This window comes from Nipponia nippon, unplaced genomic scaffold, assembly GCF_047370975.1.
Source record: "Nipponia nippon isolate SJK-2023a ecotype South Korea unplaced genomic scaffold, ASM4737097v1 scaffold_12, whole genome shotgun sequence".
In the NCBI taxonomy this organism is placed as follows: Eukaryota; Metazoa; Chordata; class Aves; order Pelecaniformes; family Threskiornithidae; genus Nipponia; species Nipponia nippon.
In genome coordinates, this window is record NW_028262313.1 from 3,667,015 (window position 1) to 3,684,175 (window position 17,161).

The 17,161-nt window shown below is 42.4% G+C and overlaps 1 protein-coding gene across 1 annotated transcript in view; it reads left to right on the plus strand.

The window, feature by feature from the left end:
* TRPC5 (transient receptor potential cation channel subfamily C member 5) overlaps positions 1-17,161 on the plus strand; it is a 107,166-nt gene that overhangs the window by 35,375 nt on the left and 54,630 nt on the right. Inside the window, exon 3 of the mRNA XM_087748533.1 lies at positions 12,915-13,436. Within this exon, the coding sequence (XP_087604659.1) occupies positions 12,915-13,436 (522 nt within the window). The remainder of the gene's footprint in view (positions 1-12,914; positions 13,437-17,161) is intronic.

The following is a 17,161-nucleotide window of genomic DNA, read 5'->3' on the forward strand; positions in this document are numbered from 1 at the left end:
ACTTACAGCCACGACTTTGTGTACTGCTCTGTGAGTCTCTTGATAAAGCTGGGGAGAAGACTTCACCAATTACAGCCAGAATAACTCTGTGGCTAATGAAGTTACAGATGTTTTGAAAGATGCTGTCACCTGTGGGAGATTTTGGGTTCAGTGAGAGAGTCATCATGGTGCAAGCGTCTGTCTTCTGCTACTATGGGAAGACCATAGAGGTGCGCTGGTGTGCTTCACTCCCAGCAAAGAGTAAAGCCCAGGCTTTAAAGCACCCATTCTCTTCTTCAGATCAGAGCTAACCTCTCCTCAAATATGCCACACCACGCTCTGAGGTGCAGTCTCACTTTTTTTTTTACTGTCAGTGCACAAGCGTGGTCCAGAGTGCGATGGAAGATGCCTGTGTGCAGAGCATGTGGGCGCCCACCGCAGCGTAGGTAGGAGCTTTGCTGACCTCAGCGGAACGTGGTCTGGACCTGGCACAGCACTAAGAGCTGAATTCTCAGGGAAATAAAGGAAAATACAATTATCTACTCAAAATAGATTAAGTAACAAAAGAGTTTTTCTAGTTCTGTGATTTTTGCAAGTTCACTTGTTATTTCCAAATAACAATTACGTAATTTACTGCAATTAATCCTCTGAGCTTTTTTTTTTTTAAACCATAGTTGCTTTGGCCAGTCACTCTGTATCGCTGACTCGTCACTTAAATTGTAGGATAGTTTGTTTTTCCCCAAATAGATGACAGACATTTGGAAAGCAAGCAGCCTATTCATTAATATTAAGAGGAACAACAAAACAAACTAATATTCATGGAACCTGGAGGGTATGCAAGCGTTGCTTTTCCTGCAGAGATTTGCAGTCAGTGAACATGTATTCTCCAGGAAATAAAAGTGAGCCTAATCTGGTGCTTTGATGGTTATTGTTTTCTTTTCAGGACAGTGAAGAGGCTGATATTGTACTGCATAGTGGCAGAAGAGCAGTTTATGTGCACTGCAGACTGCGTGGCATGGCAATCCATACTCAGGTCTTCCACACGATGAGGGTCGTGTTATTTAAATAAGATGACAATATTGACTTTGGCCCAGGCTTATTGAATCAGGTGGCTCATCTCTTTTGGGGTAGGAATGTTAAACTGCAAAGTTGTCTGTGCACAGGACAGGCCCAATACATACAATGGCAAACCAAGACTTTCTGTACTATTCCATAGGTACACGTCAAAGACAGAGATCTGGCTGGGGTTCTATGGGGCTGGAATTAACAGAGAACTTGAAATTACTTCTTCCATTTTTTTGATTCAGTACTACCGTAGGAGCAAGGGAATGTATATATGAAGCCTGTTGAACAAATTCTTTTTCCCAGTAAAATCTTCTGTCTCCCAACCTATTTGATCTTTGAGTTTTGGCATTTTTTTTTCCTAAAGGTCATATTAGAAATTTTTTTTACTATACAAACATGAATACAGTGGGTTATGTTTTCAGCCAGGCTGGAGTCTGCACCTGAACTGCACCAGCAAAGAGCAGGAAATACATGTCTGAAAATTCACGTTTTCCTACATATTTGGTTCACTTTCAATTTATCATTAGTAATAGTTGTATTTCCAGACATTTTGAAGCCCACTGAAATCAGTACTAATTTTCCCTCTGACTCCAGACGAGGTCTTCAGGGGCATCTTCTTAATAGCCTCTTGTGTGAATTCTGTGAAGCAGTCCCGGTTCTCCACTAAACATGCATCACAGCTCGCAGGGCAGCGCTCTCAGTTTGCACAGATCTCGCATCTTTTTTTGCCTTGCTACGGTGGATGTGTTTGCAGCGCACCAGACACGGTCTGTGCTGACTGCTGAGCCCTCCTTCCGTTCTTTAAGAAGCTGTAATCAGTCATCTGAATTACTACACGTTCACGGTGTAGCCATAAGCACCTTTACGGGTAGCTGTTTTCTTCACAACAATCAGAGCTGACATCAAATGTTTACATAAGGATGATACTAGCATCTCTCTGGTATCTGCCAAAATTAGCAATTTGCTCATGGCAGATGGCTCCGAATTAATCTGGTTCACAGATGGGACTACAAATGCAATTCCTCAATAATCAGAATAAAAAGAAAAGGGATCTCAGTATTTATGATTTGACAGTCCAAAGGCCTTCTGAATCAATGAGATCTCAACAGATACCTATCCATATGTCTTCCAAAAGAAGGAGCTTTACAGAAATAAACCCTGGAAGAATATCGTTGTGAAGAGGAAACTATAGAGAATAAAAGGCAAGTTTTCAGTCTTAGTTGCTAATCCTCAGATACCTGCTGGTAGAAGGTTACTGCAATTGATAGTATTAGCAAACTTAAAATTTGACCTCAAAAATCATCTTTCAGATGAGCTGGTGAGTGAAAATCTGCCTTAATCTTTGTGTAAATATCATAGATCAACAGCCTAGAGACAATCTTTTGTGAACCAGAAATTACATGTTGCATTAAATCACTTTATTCTTGCCCAAATCCAGTAACTTTCTTGATACGATGTGGTTTAGCTTAATTTTCCTACTCACATAGGTTTCTTTGTCCTGTATGCAGAGTGCAGTGCAAAGTTTAGCTCTTACCACCAACAGCCCTTGATTTCTGCAGACTTGCTGATAGTTATTGGATGCACAAGCTCATTGCTAGCATTGTCAGCCCTGTGCTATCCCTGACAGGACTTTTTAAGTCAAAGGAAGCAGATCAGTTGTCAAACATCTCATGACGTAAAAGCTAGATTCTGCAGGCAATTAGAAAGAGAAGAGTTTCAGAAGCAGCTGGTATTTCTCCTGCCCTGGCTGAAGTGGTTACTGTGGATCTGTCTCACCTGCAGGCAAAGTGCACAGAGGTACCCTGCAGCAGGACCAGAGGATCTGGGGCTTGTAGCTGTGAGAAAGGTTACCCTGTCCCCTTCAGTAAAAGGTTTATGTTTCTTTTAGAGGGGAAGGAGAGACTTGTGGACTTCCCAGCTAAAATTGTTAAGCCTTGCAGCACTAGCTCCTAACCAGTAAGCTGAGGATGGATGTGGGGAGATCACTAACATACAGGCTGAACAAAGACAACTTGCTTATGTGGTGGTACAGATATTCTGGGTTTATGCACTGTCTTTTTCTGGAACACCACGGACAAGGCTGGTGCCAGCAAGCTGGAGCGTTACAAAGGTGTGAAGTACAGCAAAGTGACCAAAGCAAGCCCAAAGTGCAAGCTGGTCTGTGTAGCCCTTCTGCAGTATTAACCATTGCACACCAGCAGTATTTGTGTTCTTCCTGGAGTTTAAAAAGTTCAGCTCATTCGGGAAGGTGTTGCTGAAACCTGGGCATCTGTATCAAGCAAGTCTATAGGCGTGACCTGTTCTCACTGAGTTCTTGCTATTGAGCACTGTAACAGAGAGGGTAATGGGCTGATTGGCATGACTCAGTACAGATGCTGTGCCCTTTGGTATGACTCAAACCAGCCATTTCCATGTTAATAGCAGAGGTCCAAAGTGAAAAGGGAAGGCTGAACCTGGTTAGATACACTCTGAGCAAGAGCAGGTTCTGAAGAATAGAAGCAGTTGAGAAAAACTGGCCACAAGTTCTCAGTATGAAAATATTTGAAAGGCGTAATAGGGAAGAAAGATTGTGTCTGAAAACAGAAAACTAGCTGTTACTGCTCCAAAGCCTAATGGCTCTGCTAGCATCCAAGCTTTTCATTATTATTATTGATGCAGTAATAATTCACAGCTATAGTTAACGCGCCTTTGACATTGGCGGCTGCCTTCGAAATGAATTCCATCTAATTAAACTAAACAACAGAGAAATCAAAGACCACTTCAGTTAATGATTACATTTAACTGGGAATTTCTTTCCTCTCTCCCCACTGCCTTCCACCCCAAATAATCTTAAATCTATGAGAAGGAGGTGTGAGGCAAAACGAAGAACTCGGGTGATATATTGCGTAGACCTAATGAGTAGCATTGGGGGTAGGGCTCGCAGGCTGCAGCGCCAGCTACCAGACATCTGACAGTGGCAAATAAGTCACTGGCTCCTTCTCCTGGGCCAGCATAAAGTCTGTGATTAGTTCCTAGGAGAGCTGGTGGGGTCAGGCCAAGAACTGCATCACAGCATGCACAAACATGTCATGCTTGTAATTTAACGTACAGACAGGTGGAGAAGTCGGGAATGCGCTGTTATACGAGATGCTTCCCAGGGAATTATCTTTATTAATTTGTGGGAGTGATCTTAGGACTTGCTGCATTCGGCTCACTGTACAGTGTATTGTCAGTTAGGAGTGATGGGAGCATGGGATTCAGCTGGCTGGACTGCCTGTAACAAACTGTTTGTAGGGGAAAAAAAATCCTGTTCCTGTTCCTACACAAGTAAACTTTTGGTCTTTCTACAGATCTGCTGATTAAGGTGTTAAGTTTCAAAAAAACCATATTTCATTACCTACCCAGCATCCACGAACGTGCCTAGTTTACTCACCACCCTTTGCTCATAAGCCCCAATGACAGCATTAGCTGCTCCCTTACATCAGCCCTCTGACATCACACAAGACGTGGTTTTGCCTCTGGTCTGTATGACTTCTGAAACCCAGAAGGGGCTTTTGACACCGCTCTCTAGCTTCACTGATACAAATATGCAGGAGAGTCTGCCTGGTGCAATAGTTGCAACACATTTTCCAAGGGAAGCTTCTTTGTATGGGGAAATCGAACGTAACCAATTACAGGCTCCTCCAAAACAAAGCTCTGGGATCTACAGAGAACTGCAGGACGGTTTAGTGGAAGTCCCCTAGTCTTTATCTGGCGGTTGAATAGAGCTGTGCTTGGGTTTGTGAAGTAGAATGGCACCTTTATGGCTTGTTTATCCCTGTGTTGGGCAGTCTTTTGGTGGCAACAAGGTGGGGGGCAGGAATCAAAAAGGCATTGACTGAGAACAATATTCTCCCTGCTCGTCTCCGCATTGTTACAGCAAGGGAACACTGTAATCCAAGGTCTGTGCTCTATTATCGCCTTGGGAGAACACGGAAAACCGCTCAAGGCTGCAAGAGGCTCAGCATCACGTGCGCCGTTGGTACTTAATTCATGGCAGTGTGAGAGGGCTTGTGTGCTCCACTTAAACACTTTTCAGGCAGACAGATGATGAGTTAGAGGCAGTCTCTGAAGCATGAGGAGCATATCATTAGCTAGATGTTTTGAACTACCTAGCATGAGAAATAACAAAGGAAGTCACTGCCTAAGCAGTAATAAAGGAAGATCACAACCACACAGTTTTATTCTCATGTGAGACCCTGCCACCTGTCTAGATTATCATTTCTTTGCTATCACAAACTCTGGGGTCTTTTCAGAAGCCAGTGTCGTCTTGGTTAGTCTAGTAACAACGCCAAAAGCACAGCTTAATAGTCAAAATGGGGAGAAACGCAGCCTCCTGCTTTGTGAGCATCAAGATGTGTTTTGTGCAACATCATACAGCGCTGGGCTGGCACCAGATGCAGTCACTCGCTCCTCTCCGTGATGTTGTCTTATGATTGAATCTGATTATTTTCTTTTTTTTTTTTTAAAGGAATGTGATTGAATAAGAGCACAACCCCACCTCTCCCAAGCAAAAAGCCCTCCCCTTTTCAAGCCCTGTTAGCAACGTTACCTCACCTAAACTTAATGAAACATCTCTCATCTGCACACAGTAATAAATTGCAGGAAATAGGGACATTTTATGTACAACGATGACATAAAAGGCTATAGATAGCATGATTATTACGCTATATTAGCACATCTTGTCCTTGTTACCACTAAGAGCAGAAAATACAGAGACCAGATAAAATGAATTAAAAAGCTGGACAACTCTTCCCTCCCAGAATAAATCCTGGAAAATACTAGAAAGAGAGTAGCCATAATAAAACAAAGATTACCTTGAAGACAGAGCCTGCAGGTTTCCAGCTAACGATGGACTGTCTTTGTATCAGCACGCTTGGGGTGAGGGGAAAGCTTATCCATAAAATGAAAAAATATCTAAGGTGCAGCGACATTCCAAGGCCTTTAGTGTCATTAAGAAATTTACAGGACTGGATTAAGTAAGCTCTTTAACAAAATTAATTTCCAAACTTAAAAACAACATTAAAAATTGTTGTGGTTTAGTCTTTTTTTTTTTCCCCTACTCAAAACAGCTGCTCCTATCACAGAGTAACTCTTACAATGGTCATGAAGAAAGGTAAAAAAAATGAACAAACAGCATTTTGCGTTTCCAAATGGGGAAAAAACCCAGCTTCAGGCATGTATGCCTATCCAAACTTCAGTAGACAATTCAATTTACTCTCATGTCAGGAATACGAGATTTACACCTGAGTTGGTATCAGAGGGTCTCAAGAAACAGATCTAGCAAGCAGCCAGGGCATCTCTGCCTTTTTGGCAAGGCTTTGGTAGATCCATAACATGCTGTGAGCCAGGTTCTGATGTCACTTATGCCACTTTTTCTCTAGCAGCTTCATTCATGTCTGGATTTGCAACAGTCCCGAACTTTTGTCCCCTGTTTGTTTTAACTGGACAAGTGTCATTATTCAGCTAGCCCCAGGCTACGTAAACGTATGATAAAACCAAGATTCGTTTGATAGTTGGTCATATCATAGAGATAATGTGACATAACATGCAAGTTGTGACTACGGTGAACTTCTCAGCCATTCTTACACACATGAGAAGTCATAACCAGGAGAGGGTGCAATTGCTCATGGCACAACACTAGTCTTACTTCTCCAAACAACCGTAGGCACTCACTAGCCCCTCTTCCTGCTGGATTCAGTAGTTCGTAGCTGGAGCAAGACGCAGGAATTCAGGGCAAAGCAGACCTCAAGACTGCACTTCATTTAAATAGAAGAGGCTCAAACACAAGCTAACTCTTTAAGAGTGTCCATCTGTGACTGGGAGAATAAACTCCATACTGACTGCACTCTTTCTTCATTTCATCATCAAGTGCCTGGTCTTATTTCCTCCACCCGCATCAGAAAGGGAGAGTGGCTTAGAGGAGAGAGTGCTCTGTCTGGAATAAGTTGCCATAGGCCATTTAAATGCATATTTGCAAAATCCTTTCCTTCTGAAGGCTTCTCTCTGGATTCCTCTCTTTGAATCCCCAACAAAAGAGAAGTTATTATGTAGCATCAACTACAAATGGTGACATCTTTTGACAATCTTTCGGCTGTGCTGCATTTCCTAAACACATGGCTGAACATAACAAGCTCTGATGCAGTTCTGCCACTGTCAAATGCACTAGGTTTCAGTTTAGCTCTGAAAACTAATCCCTTGTTCCACCTCCATTTTTAAACACATGGATAAGAAGCCAAATTAAAACTTGAAGAATCTAGAGCAGATATATATGGATTGACATATTTTGCTTTTGTTTATTGGTTGCAGAGAAAGAAGTTTGCTTATACAACTATCACAAATCTAATTTTTCACATTATTTCAGTAGTAATGCATTATATCATGCTATTTTTTATTCAAAGATACCTATTTCAGTGTTAATATGTACCATCTAGTAACCTTGTATCAGCATTTGGCTTGCTACAAGGCACTAAAACGTACTGATTTTCTCTGTTTTGCAGTATTGGTCTGAGGGGCAGAGATTTTATTTGGCCTTAGAGGCATGTAAGTCACTGTGCAGATTTTAGACCAGAAGGAGCCTTTTCTGCAGCTGGATATTCTGGGACAGCTGTACTGAAATCACTGGAATACTTCAATAACAACAGCAGAGCTTGCCCAAAAGTAGATCTACAACCACGTGTGCTTTATGCCAGAGTTACGAACTTGTTCATAACCAGTACAAAAGCCCTTAAAGTACCTTACTTTTTCGTTATCAGTTTGTCTTGTTCATTATATTTCATTAACCTAATTACATAATTTCATTCAATGAATTGCTCTTTAGAGAAAAAAAAACAACCTCCCTATTAATATAGATACTGTCATCACTCTGATACAAGATGTCTCTCAAGGCATCTCTGATTAAGACATTCAGTTATTGAAAGTGGCACCACTGCACCACCTAAAATGAATGCTTAAATTTATAGAAGCATGTAATATTTTTCCGGAGTCCCACATGAAGAAACAAATGGCCATGGAGTTCTGTCAATGAAAGAGTTTGTTTATGGGTTTAGGCAAGGAGCAGGATTCAATTGGTCATGCCAGGCACAATGTGTATTTTTTTCAAGACCCTTTTGCTAGCAACGTGGCTGATCTGCAGTCTAGCAACACTGACTCCGTCTCTCATTCTCTATTTATAGAGCTGCAGCTAGAAGTACCACAGGACTGCAATTCTGAACAAAATCACAGTCACTGCTAAAGCTCCTTTGACCACGAAGCCTTGCGCTAAATTGATGTAGTACAAAATCTTCTTTTTAGAATGACAGAAATTAGCTGTGCCTGTTACCGTGCTTGTGGCTGGCATATGCACTTCCCCCATAGGGCTGCATGCAGAAAAACAAACTAGAAATAGGAAATCCTTGCTCCACAAGTTACCCAAGCTTCCATTTCTAAGTATTACATTTGAAGTTTTCCAGTTGCATGAGTTTGTTTTGTTTAGTACAACATTGTTTTGGCAATTGGAAAATCTTTTATAACATATAGTTGTATCAGAAAGTTATGCAAGCTGAACATAATGCAGGTTAATATATTTACAGTTTGTCATGGTTTTACTTACAATTTATTACACCGGTCCAGGTGAGGTGCTAGTTTATGGAATGGAGATGGCTTGAAATGTGGCAATTGCACCTGTAACAGGTAAAAGTACTAGTTATTTTCAAACGAAAGTGGTGGCATTCTCAGTGCCAGACAGCATGCATATTTAGATCATCTCTGACCCAAGAAGCTTACAATTAGAGATTAACAAAACCAAGAAAGTAAAGGATTTTGTGGTTAGGCTTTGCTTCACTTTCTACATACTCCCTTTTCAGTTCAGGTCTGAAGCACTGAAGGGTTATCTGGGGAGACTGCAGCTGTGAGCACCAGTAAAGGTGAACACTGAGGAGAGACCTGAACGTGAAGGGAGACTGGTGTCTGGTAGGGTTACCAGACCACAATCAGGAGGACTGTCAATGTAGAGGGGCAGAAAAGTGTAAGACGCAGAGGCAGAAACGGAAAAGCACCCCCAAACAGTCATTAGACAGAGCCAGGCTCTTTCCTCAGAGTTCAAGATTTTGCACTTGACTGGCAGGTTCCTTTGCTGCAGAACAGGTTGGGTTTTTTTTTCCACCTAGTTGTCCTTTTTTATATGCACAGATAGATGACAGATGCTGTAGAAATACTACAGCTTGCTTTGAAATCTTCTGGTGTTTAAACCTGGATATTAGTTTCCATGGTCCGTAAAAGGCAAAAGATGCATTCATATTAGTGTTGTAGCTTGGCTGAGGAGCATGCTTTTGAGGTGTATCTCCTTAACCTCCCCATTTGCTGCTCTTTGGTTGACTTTGCTGAGCAGTCTCAGAGCCCTTGAGCTAGATTGCTTTTGCACAACACTAAACCAGAGGACGTGCTCCAGGGGCACTCAGATACCAGACTAGATTAAGTCCAAAGTAAAACTCCTAAGAAACCTACAACAAGGCCATTGGGTCTTCAGTACCAGGGTTGGTTTTTTGCGCTCTGTGGTTTCACTCCTCTTACACTGTACTAGTTACTAACATAAGCAGAGATTCCTGCTCTTCCTATCCAGAGCTTCTTTCCAGCAGCGCACTATTTACTGGAAAACTTGTTTTTCCATTCAGAGGAGAGCTTAGTTATACTGAACAGTGCTTTTATGAGCTAATCCTCCATTTTCTTCTCTTCTAATGAATTAAGTTTTCTCCCCCTGCCTTTTAAAATAAGGGATTTTTCACTCACTGCAGTATCGTTCAGAGAAGCAGTGGTACCGTGGTAAGCAGCCTATGTTTATGAGGATTAAGTCTAGAAAGATGGTAACAAGCATTCAATCACTCGTCGTTAATGGTAGCATGAATTTCTTAAGCAAACATTACCAAGATGAAATACGGACAAGGCACATGCTCCTATGCAAGTAGTGACAATAAGGTTCTGAAGGACTCAGCTTAACAACTTGTGTCAGGTGATGAGGTTAATGGAAAAGAATTTGTTATTCAGGTCACTTAATGAAGATAACCTTGGAAGAGCTTAGCAGAGCCCTTGGGGTGGAATAATTCATTCCTCTTCTGCTTCCATCACTGTAGGTTAACCCAAGACAGAGAAGAAGCTGATCTAAACATGAACTCAACCTGTCAGAGTAGTGCAGGAGCAACATCAGCAATTAAGATGCGTTGTTGTAATCTCTGCTGCCCCTCCAGTGATAATACGTAGAACACAGCCTTCAGAGCAAAGGCTTGCTTTGCATAGCCTTGTTGTTAAAACAAGACAGTTTGTTTGTTAAGATGCAGGTTATCAAAATGCTATGCAAGAAGACAACAAAAATATTCATCACAAGACATGTAATTTTTAGCCAACGCATGGTCTTTGGATCAGCCAGGCATAGAAAAGAGAGAGGCCACAGCAGCCATCATTCATGCTATTCCCGTTCTGTGTTTCGGTGGTTTGTCTTGCTGCTTAGCTGTAATCAGAAATAAGCTTCAGCTCCTGTGATTTGAGGCCTTAGACTGATCTGCTTCCAGACCCCAGGGAGCCTCTATGTCTCTGCACCACCATTTCGCTTCTTATCCCTTAATTAAACGTGCTGCATGCTGCCTGGGAAAACATGCCTTCATACAGCAGCTGCCCGAGTGCTCCATTTTTGGGGTGAGGGCTTGTGATATGAGCCAGAATAAGGGATGGGACATCACTTGATAGATACCTCCAATTTGATCCCAAACCTTGGGACAACCATTTTGAGAGCCCTAGATCCAGATTTAGAAAACCTCAGGAGTAGACAGAAGCAGACAAGATTAGCACTATCCCCACCTGTAACATTACTACCTTGTCTGCAAGTGCCCATTTCATATTCTGAGCAACATGAATACCTCATCTGTTTAAAGCTGAAAATCCTTTTCACAGCCCTGGGTACCATAACTTCCATATAGAAAAACAAGATTAAACTTGACAGTAATAGGAGTGATAGAGGGGGAAAGTGTTCTTCCTTTAAGGGAGAAGCTGCAAATACAGCAGCCAGTGACTGACTGAAAAAGGAGGGGAAGAAAGATAAATGCAGTTATTCAAGCATCAGGGCTTTTAAAAAAAGGCATCTAAGAGAGAGAAAAAAGAAAAACCCGCACCTTTCTCTTGACATTTAACAAACTACCTACACAAGCTAAGCAAAGGAAAAGAAAGTCAAAGACCTTACAAAGAGAGCTGCTTTCAGCTGTTTGTTACTAGATATCTTAAAATACATTTATCCAACCTTACTAAGGGACACCAAGCCCTCCACGACCCAGAGCAAATCCTCACTGCCACTCTCTCTCCTTCCCAATGAGCTGTATTTATAGGCTCCCTCCTGGCTGCCTCTGTAGGGACCAGCCTTGTTAGCAAAGCCTCTTTACACCTGTGTGTGTATCTGTCTGTAGGCTGCCAGAGATTTAACTCCTCAGGTGCTGCATCCAGGGTAGCAGACTTGTATTATTCCCCAAACTACCTCTAGCCACCCAGTGAGCCCTGCTCCAGTAAGTGACCCTCCATCTCAGTGCGCTGCCGATCTTGGGGCGTGTTGTGTATTGTGAATGGGCTCTGTCCTGCTGTCGGCTGGGTTATGTAGAGGTTTATCAATCAGCTCCAGCCCAGGAGTCTTTAGCTCTTTTGTGCTATAGAGGCATTTAACTCCCAGGGAACTCAGGTTCAGTGGTTAGAGGTACACCGTCTCACAACCGGGCTTAGGTATATCCTACAGAAGGATTTCTAACTGGTTACTTCACGCTACTTTATCGCCGCTTTACTTTTGGATTTTTACAGACTGAGTAATGTTTCCTGTCATTAGGACTCTGACAATAGTTTCTCTGAAACGCCTTTGACATTTGCAAGGGGAAGCAGGCCTACTGTTCACCAGCAATCACCCCTTGCGCAGTAGGATGCCGACTGCCAGGGCAAGAGTGGTGGGCACACGAAGTACAGTACGCTTGAGTAATGATTAACACACAACAAAGAGAGCTGCCTGTGCTGCAAATGGAAACACACTGCGTGCTTGGGATGTAAGAGCATTTTGGTCTAATTTTGCACTCTGCATATAGTAATAAGACACAACAGGGTGTGCATTAAGCTCATCTTTTGAGAAGTGCAACAGTAGCTGAATAATGCACACCCTGGAGTGTCGTCTTTGTAGTGGACTATGGCTCATTAATTTTACATTTAAATTTTTTCAAACCCATAAAAAAAAACAACAAATCTATTCTGAGGGCAGTTATGCAATGTATCCTTCCACTGAAAAGTATTTTCAAATAAAAACAGTAGGGAAAAGGTGAGGAAGAGCTTTGCTCAACTGCAGACCAGTGTTTGGTTTGGTTTGTGTAGGGCCTGCTACGAGCAGGTTCTTGGCCTGCTAATGCAGGTATATAATGCAAATAATGATAGTTATGGAAATCTACTCAGCGTTCACTCTTTTCTAGACTTTCCTTTCTTTTTGTGTAACTACCTGGGCCTTTTGTCTTCCTTTTTTCCTACAAAAGTCCACCTTTCGGTATATGAACCAATACCCATTTCAGAACAGGTTCACATATAAAGCATTGAGATGGGGATGGGACTGACTGTTACACCAGACTGGGAACTGAATGGTCACAGGTTCCTGCTCGGGAGGCAGACAGGCATCATTTGGGGGAAGACAGTTTTGCCAGAATAGCAGTGTGTGTGTGTGTGTGTGCATGGATACAATAGGATTTAAAGAACAGAGGGTGTTACAAAAACTCTGTTTTGTTATGACATCACTTCAAAAGTATGAAGGAGGGACATCTGATTTCTGCTGTTCCACATGAAATATGACTATGGTTTATCCCTTTATGTAGGTTCCAACCTTGATGATGGACACCCAGTTTTCAGAATTCACTCCAGATATCACCCCAATAATGCTGGCGGCTCACACCAACAACTACGAAATCATCAAACTGCTTGTCCAAAGACGGGTAACAATTCCACGCCCACACCAGATCAGATGCAACTGTGTGGAATGTGTCTCCAGTTCGGAGGTGGACAGCCTGAGGCATTCCAGGTCAAGGCTGAACATCTACAAAGCTTTAGCCAGCCCTTCGTTGATTGCCTTATCAAGCGAGGACCCCATCTTGACGGCCTTCCGACTGGGCTGGGAGCTGAAGGAGCTCAGCAAAGTGGAAAATGAGTTCAAGGCTGAATATGAAGAGCTTTCACAGCAGTGCAAACGTTTTGCTAAGGACCTTTTGGATCAAGCACGGAGTTCCCGAGAATTGGAGATCATTCTCAATCACAGAGATGATCAAAGCGAAGAGCTGGATCCCCAAAAATGTCATGATTTGGCAAAGCTAAAGGTAGCAATAAAGTATCACCAGAAAGAGGTAAGAGTCATCTAAATGCGAAGGTGCGTGAAGGCTTCATGCATTGGGTAAAATGATTCCTTTCTCTGGTCTCCATGGGTTTGTTCAGGGTTGCTAGCCGAGAGCCAGCAGGGGTGAGTTTGGACTGAGTGGAGACCCATGTGCAAATGGGTTAGTTGCAAACCAGGAGGTTCAGTGTACCTTGGTGACAGCGTGAATCTAATGACAGTTGAGGGCAACAGGACTGGGACTTGCTGCAGTGGGTTACGGCTTCTACGGCACCATTACTTTCTGTTTCAAAGATACTTGAATCCCACTTCATTGTAACCCATCTCCCTGCAAAGAACAGCCTTCAGACATTTCCAGGTTTGTTAGCTCTGAAAGCTTTTCCCAGTAGCTGCTTTTATACAGGAACCAAAAGCTAGAAGGGGTTGCCTATCTCATGAAGGTCCTGACTGCAGGAAATAATATAGTATACAATTCACTTCCTCCAGCCACCAGACACTTCCTAGCATCCATTCAACACTAACTCATAGGGCCCAGAGAAACAACAGCAGCAAAAGAGAGCAGGAGAGATCAAGAGCACTCTCACTGTCCCAGGTCTCCATGTTACCAGCAGTTTTGTTAGGTGAAAATGCTTATGTGATGCTAGGAAGTGGATCACGTCATGCAAATACTTCTTCACACCTGAGACAGCTCAGGTTGATTCTTGCTCCTTGATTCATCTGTGTTTTAGGAACTAAGAAGCAATTCCCAGAAATTCAAACTCCTGCCCATAGTACCAGAAAGGAAAGACATACTTCAGCTAAAGGGCACAGAGCCTTTCAGAAGCCCTGCAAATCCAGAGATTTATAAGTTGATTCAATAAAGGCCACGAACCCAAGGAGAATGCTGACAACAGTTTCATTAGTTGGCTCTGGATTTTCTTTCTCTTTCCAAACCTGGACAGAATTTAGTAGATAATATATTACTGTTGGCCAGTGATGTTCCAGGTTATCTGAAGGAGGAATTTAGCTTGCTTGGTTGAGGAACTGAATTGCAATTCTATTACATTTTTCTGTGTCCAGAGGGTGACAGGAGTGGCGGGAAAGCCTGCCACATTCCTCTCTTCACTGTCTTCCCCACATTTGATGCTTTGTTTTATGCACTGACCCAGATGAAGACAGCCTGGTATGATACAGTCCACCTCCCTTAATGGTTGCTCATGTCATCCGAGGTGCTCATGTCAAGAAGTGAAAGATGCAGATTTTCCTTTCTTTCCTTCGGTCTGTTATGCCTCCCAAGTACCAGCTGCTTGATATGCAACAAGCTGGAGCTGAAGCCTCAAGCTTTCTGGGATCTAGCACATGGTCACTTACTGCTCTTACTGGGCTTCTCCAGTGAAGTGTCAGGCTCGCTGGCCTGCATGTGTTACTCTAGCTGACAGGGCTAGGTAACACCGTAAGTGCTTTAGGGACACGAACAAGTAATAAAGAATTACTCTGGAGAAGGGTAATACAGTGTAGCAGGTCAAATGTTCCTTGAATCTAAGAAGGGCCAGAAACTCTGTTTTTTTTACTGGCCTGATAGCCACAGACACTGCACCCACATACACCCTTTGGCAGCCAGGATACCACTGGCACTGCTGTGTGTAGATCACTGCTGATTTTGATGTCTTGTCACAGTTCAGGCTCACTGTTGGCATCCAAGCATAAGTCTATGGCTGCCCTTATCTTGGGTTCACATTAAGAAACTGCAAGTCTGAAGGAGTTCACTGTATTTGAAATGTAGTGCTGAAAAGTCCTGAAGCTCTTTTATTTTAAAAAGTGACAAATTTTTAATCTTTGCTTGCTTGCTTGACAGTTTTTATCTCTTTTTTTAGGCATACTTGACTGAATTCCAAGCATATGGACAAATTCCATGTTTTGTGACATATTCATGACAGTTCCAGCATATAAATGATAGCAAATACGCTCTGTGTTGCCAGTTAAAGTCAGTGCTGTTTCCAGGTAGAATACTGGTGGGCAGGAACAGAATGAATGAGTTTGGGAAACCAGCACTACTGAACCCCCTCATCCTACCTGGTTATTCACAAATACCTGATACATCCTGCAGGATGGTGTTTGTATGCAAGAAAATATTGCAGTGGTTTTCTTATCATGATAATTAGTCCAATACAAAACACCAAGCAAGATACAAATGTCATTGCCAGCTTCTGAAAAAAATGAGTAGGAACATTTGTCGGGGAGACACTGAGAAATGCCTTTTAATCATGATTGAAGAGTATCAGACTGAGAGAATTTTTGTGGGGGGCAGGAAGGAAAATAGAAACCAGTTTGGTTTTGTGAAAGAAGGTTCTGCAGAGAGAAACAGCAGACTTTTTAAAAGTAGATCTTGTTCTGCTGAAGCTTTTTATGTCTTAACATTACATGGGATTGGATTGGATGGAGAAGCTTTTTATATCTTAATGCTGACGAAGTCACTAGTCAAATCTCTCGTAGCCTAAGATGAAAATCCAACGTGGACCTTAGTTATTTTCTGGGGCTATAAATTGTTACCGCAGTTGTCAGTTCTTTATATTCAGCATAAAGAATGTGTAATCTCACATTGATTTTGGACTAATTGCTAGACAAATTTCCTGCAGCTTTTTTCTTTTTGAGTGAAATAAACCTCAAAATTTTCCCCAAAATACGAAATGATTCCATTTCAGCTTAATTGGGCAGACACATTCAAGATTCTTTCTAGAGAAGTTGTTAAGAGGGAATTGGTAAAGAGATCATTGCCTTTGGATGGACGGGCAGTACTGTGTGTTTTGTGTAGGGAGTAGATCTTAAAGTTTCTTTTTCTTTGTACTAGCGCAAGTGATCTGGGAATTCAGGAGTACTCTGCGCCAGACACATTATTCAGTGTTCTTCTCTCCAAGGCATTTCAGACGAACACACCATGCCTTTTTCCCCCGCTCCCCGTTGCACTCCCATACTGAAGAGTAGGTGCTGGTTTGTTCCAGGTACAGCATTCAAATTTCTAGTGCAGGTTGATGATCTCTGAACATACAGGACTGAAAAAAATCCCGATGGGAAAAGCTAGACATCTACGGGCAGTTCTTGCTCCAAACTGGGCCCTTGAAGGAGAGCTTTTTAAAGCTAGTTAGGCTGCTAAATATGCAGGTAAGTAGGCAATAAGTTTTTAAACAGAGTAGAATCTGGTTAAGTAAGTGCCTAAATCCTGTTGGAGATTAGAGACTTATCTTGCTGAGGCATTTTGAAATTCCACTGTGGAATTAGCTGCATCTTTTGGCACCTAGCTACTGGAGAAGAATCTGATTTTGTACATTAAGTTTTTCCAGACAATTAGCAATCATCAGTCCCGCCATGGACACAAATCCCTGTTCCCTGCACTGAATCCAGTAAACATACTCATGGTATACACAACTTCATCTTTTGATCTGGCCTGAGTGCCTCAGTCTTCACAGTGAGCAACCTGACGAGGGCTGGATTAGCGAGGGGAACCGCTTCACTTCAGTCCTACCTCCAGAGAAATACTGGCCTCATCACAAAGGCTCCACCTCAGTCTGTATCCTCAGGTAAATCCCACTGCCAGTGCATTTCTGCCTCATGACACGGATACAGGTTTCATCTTTACAAGGGTAAAAAAATCTCCCATTCTTTTTTTTTTTTTCCTAACAAAAAAGCCTGGGAGGTACAAGTTTTGATTTCTCCCAAACATTACATGTGTTAAGTATTTTATAAACTGACAAATGTGTCGCT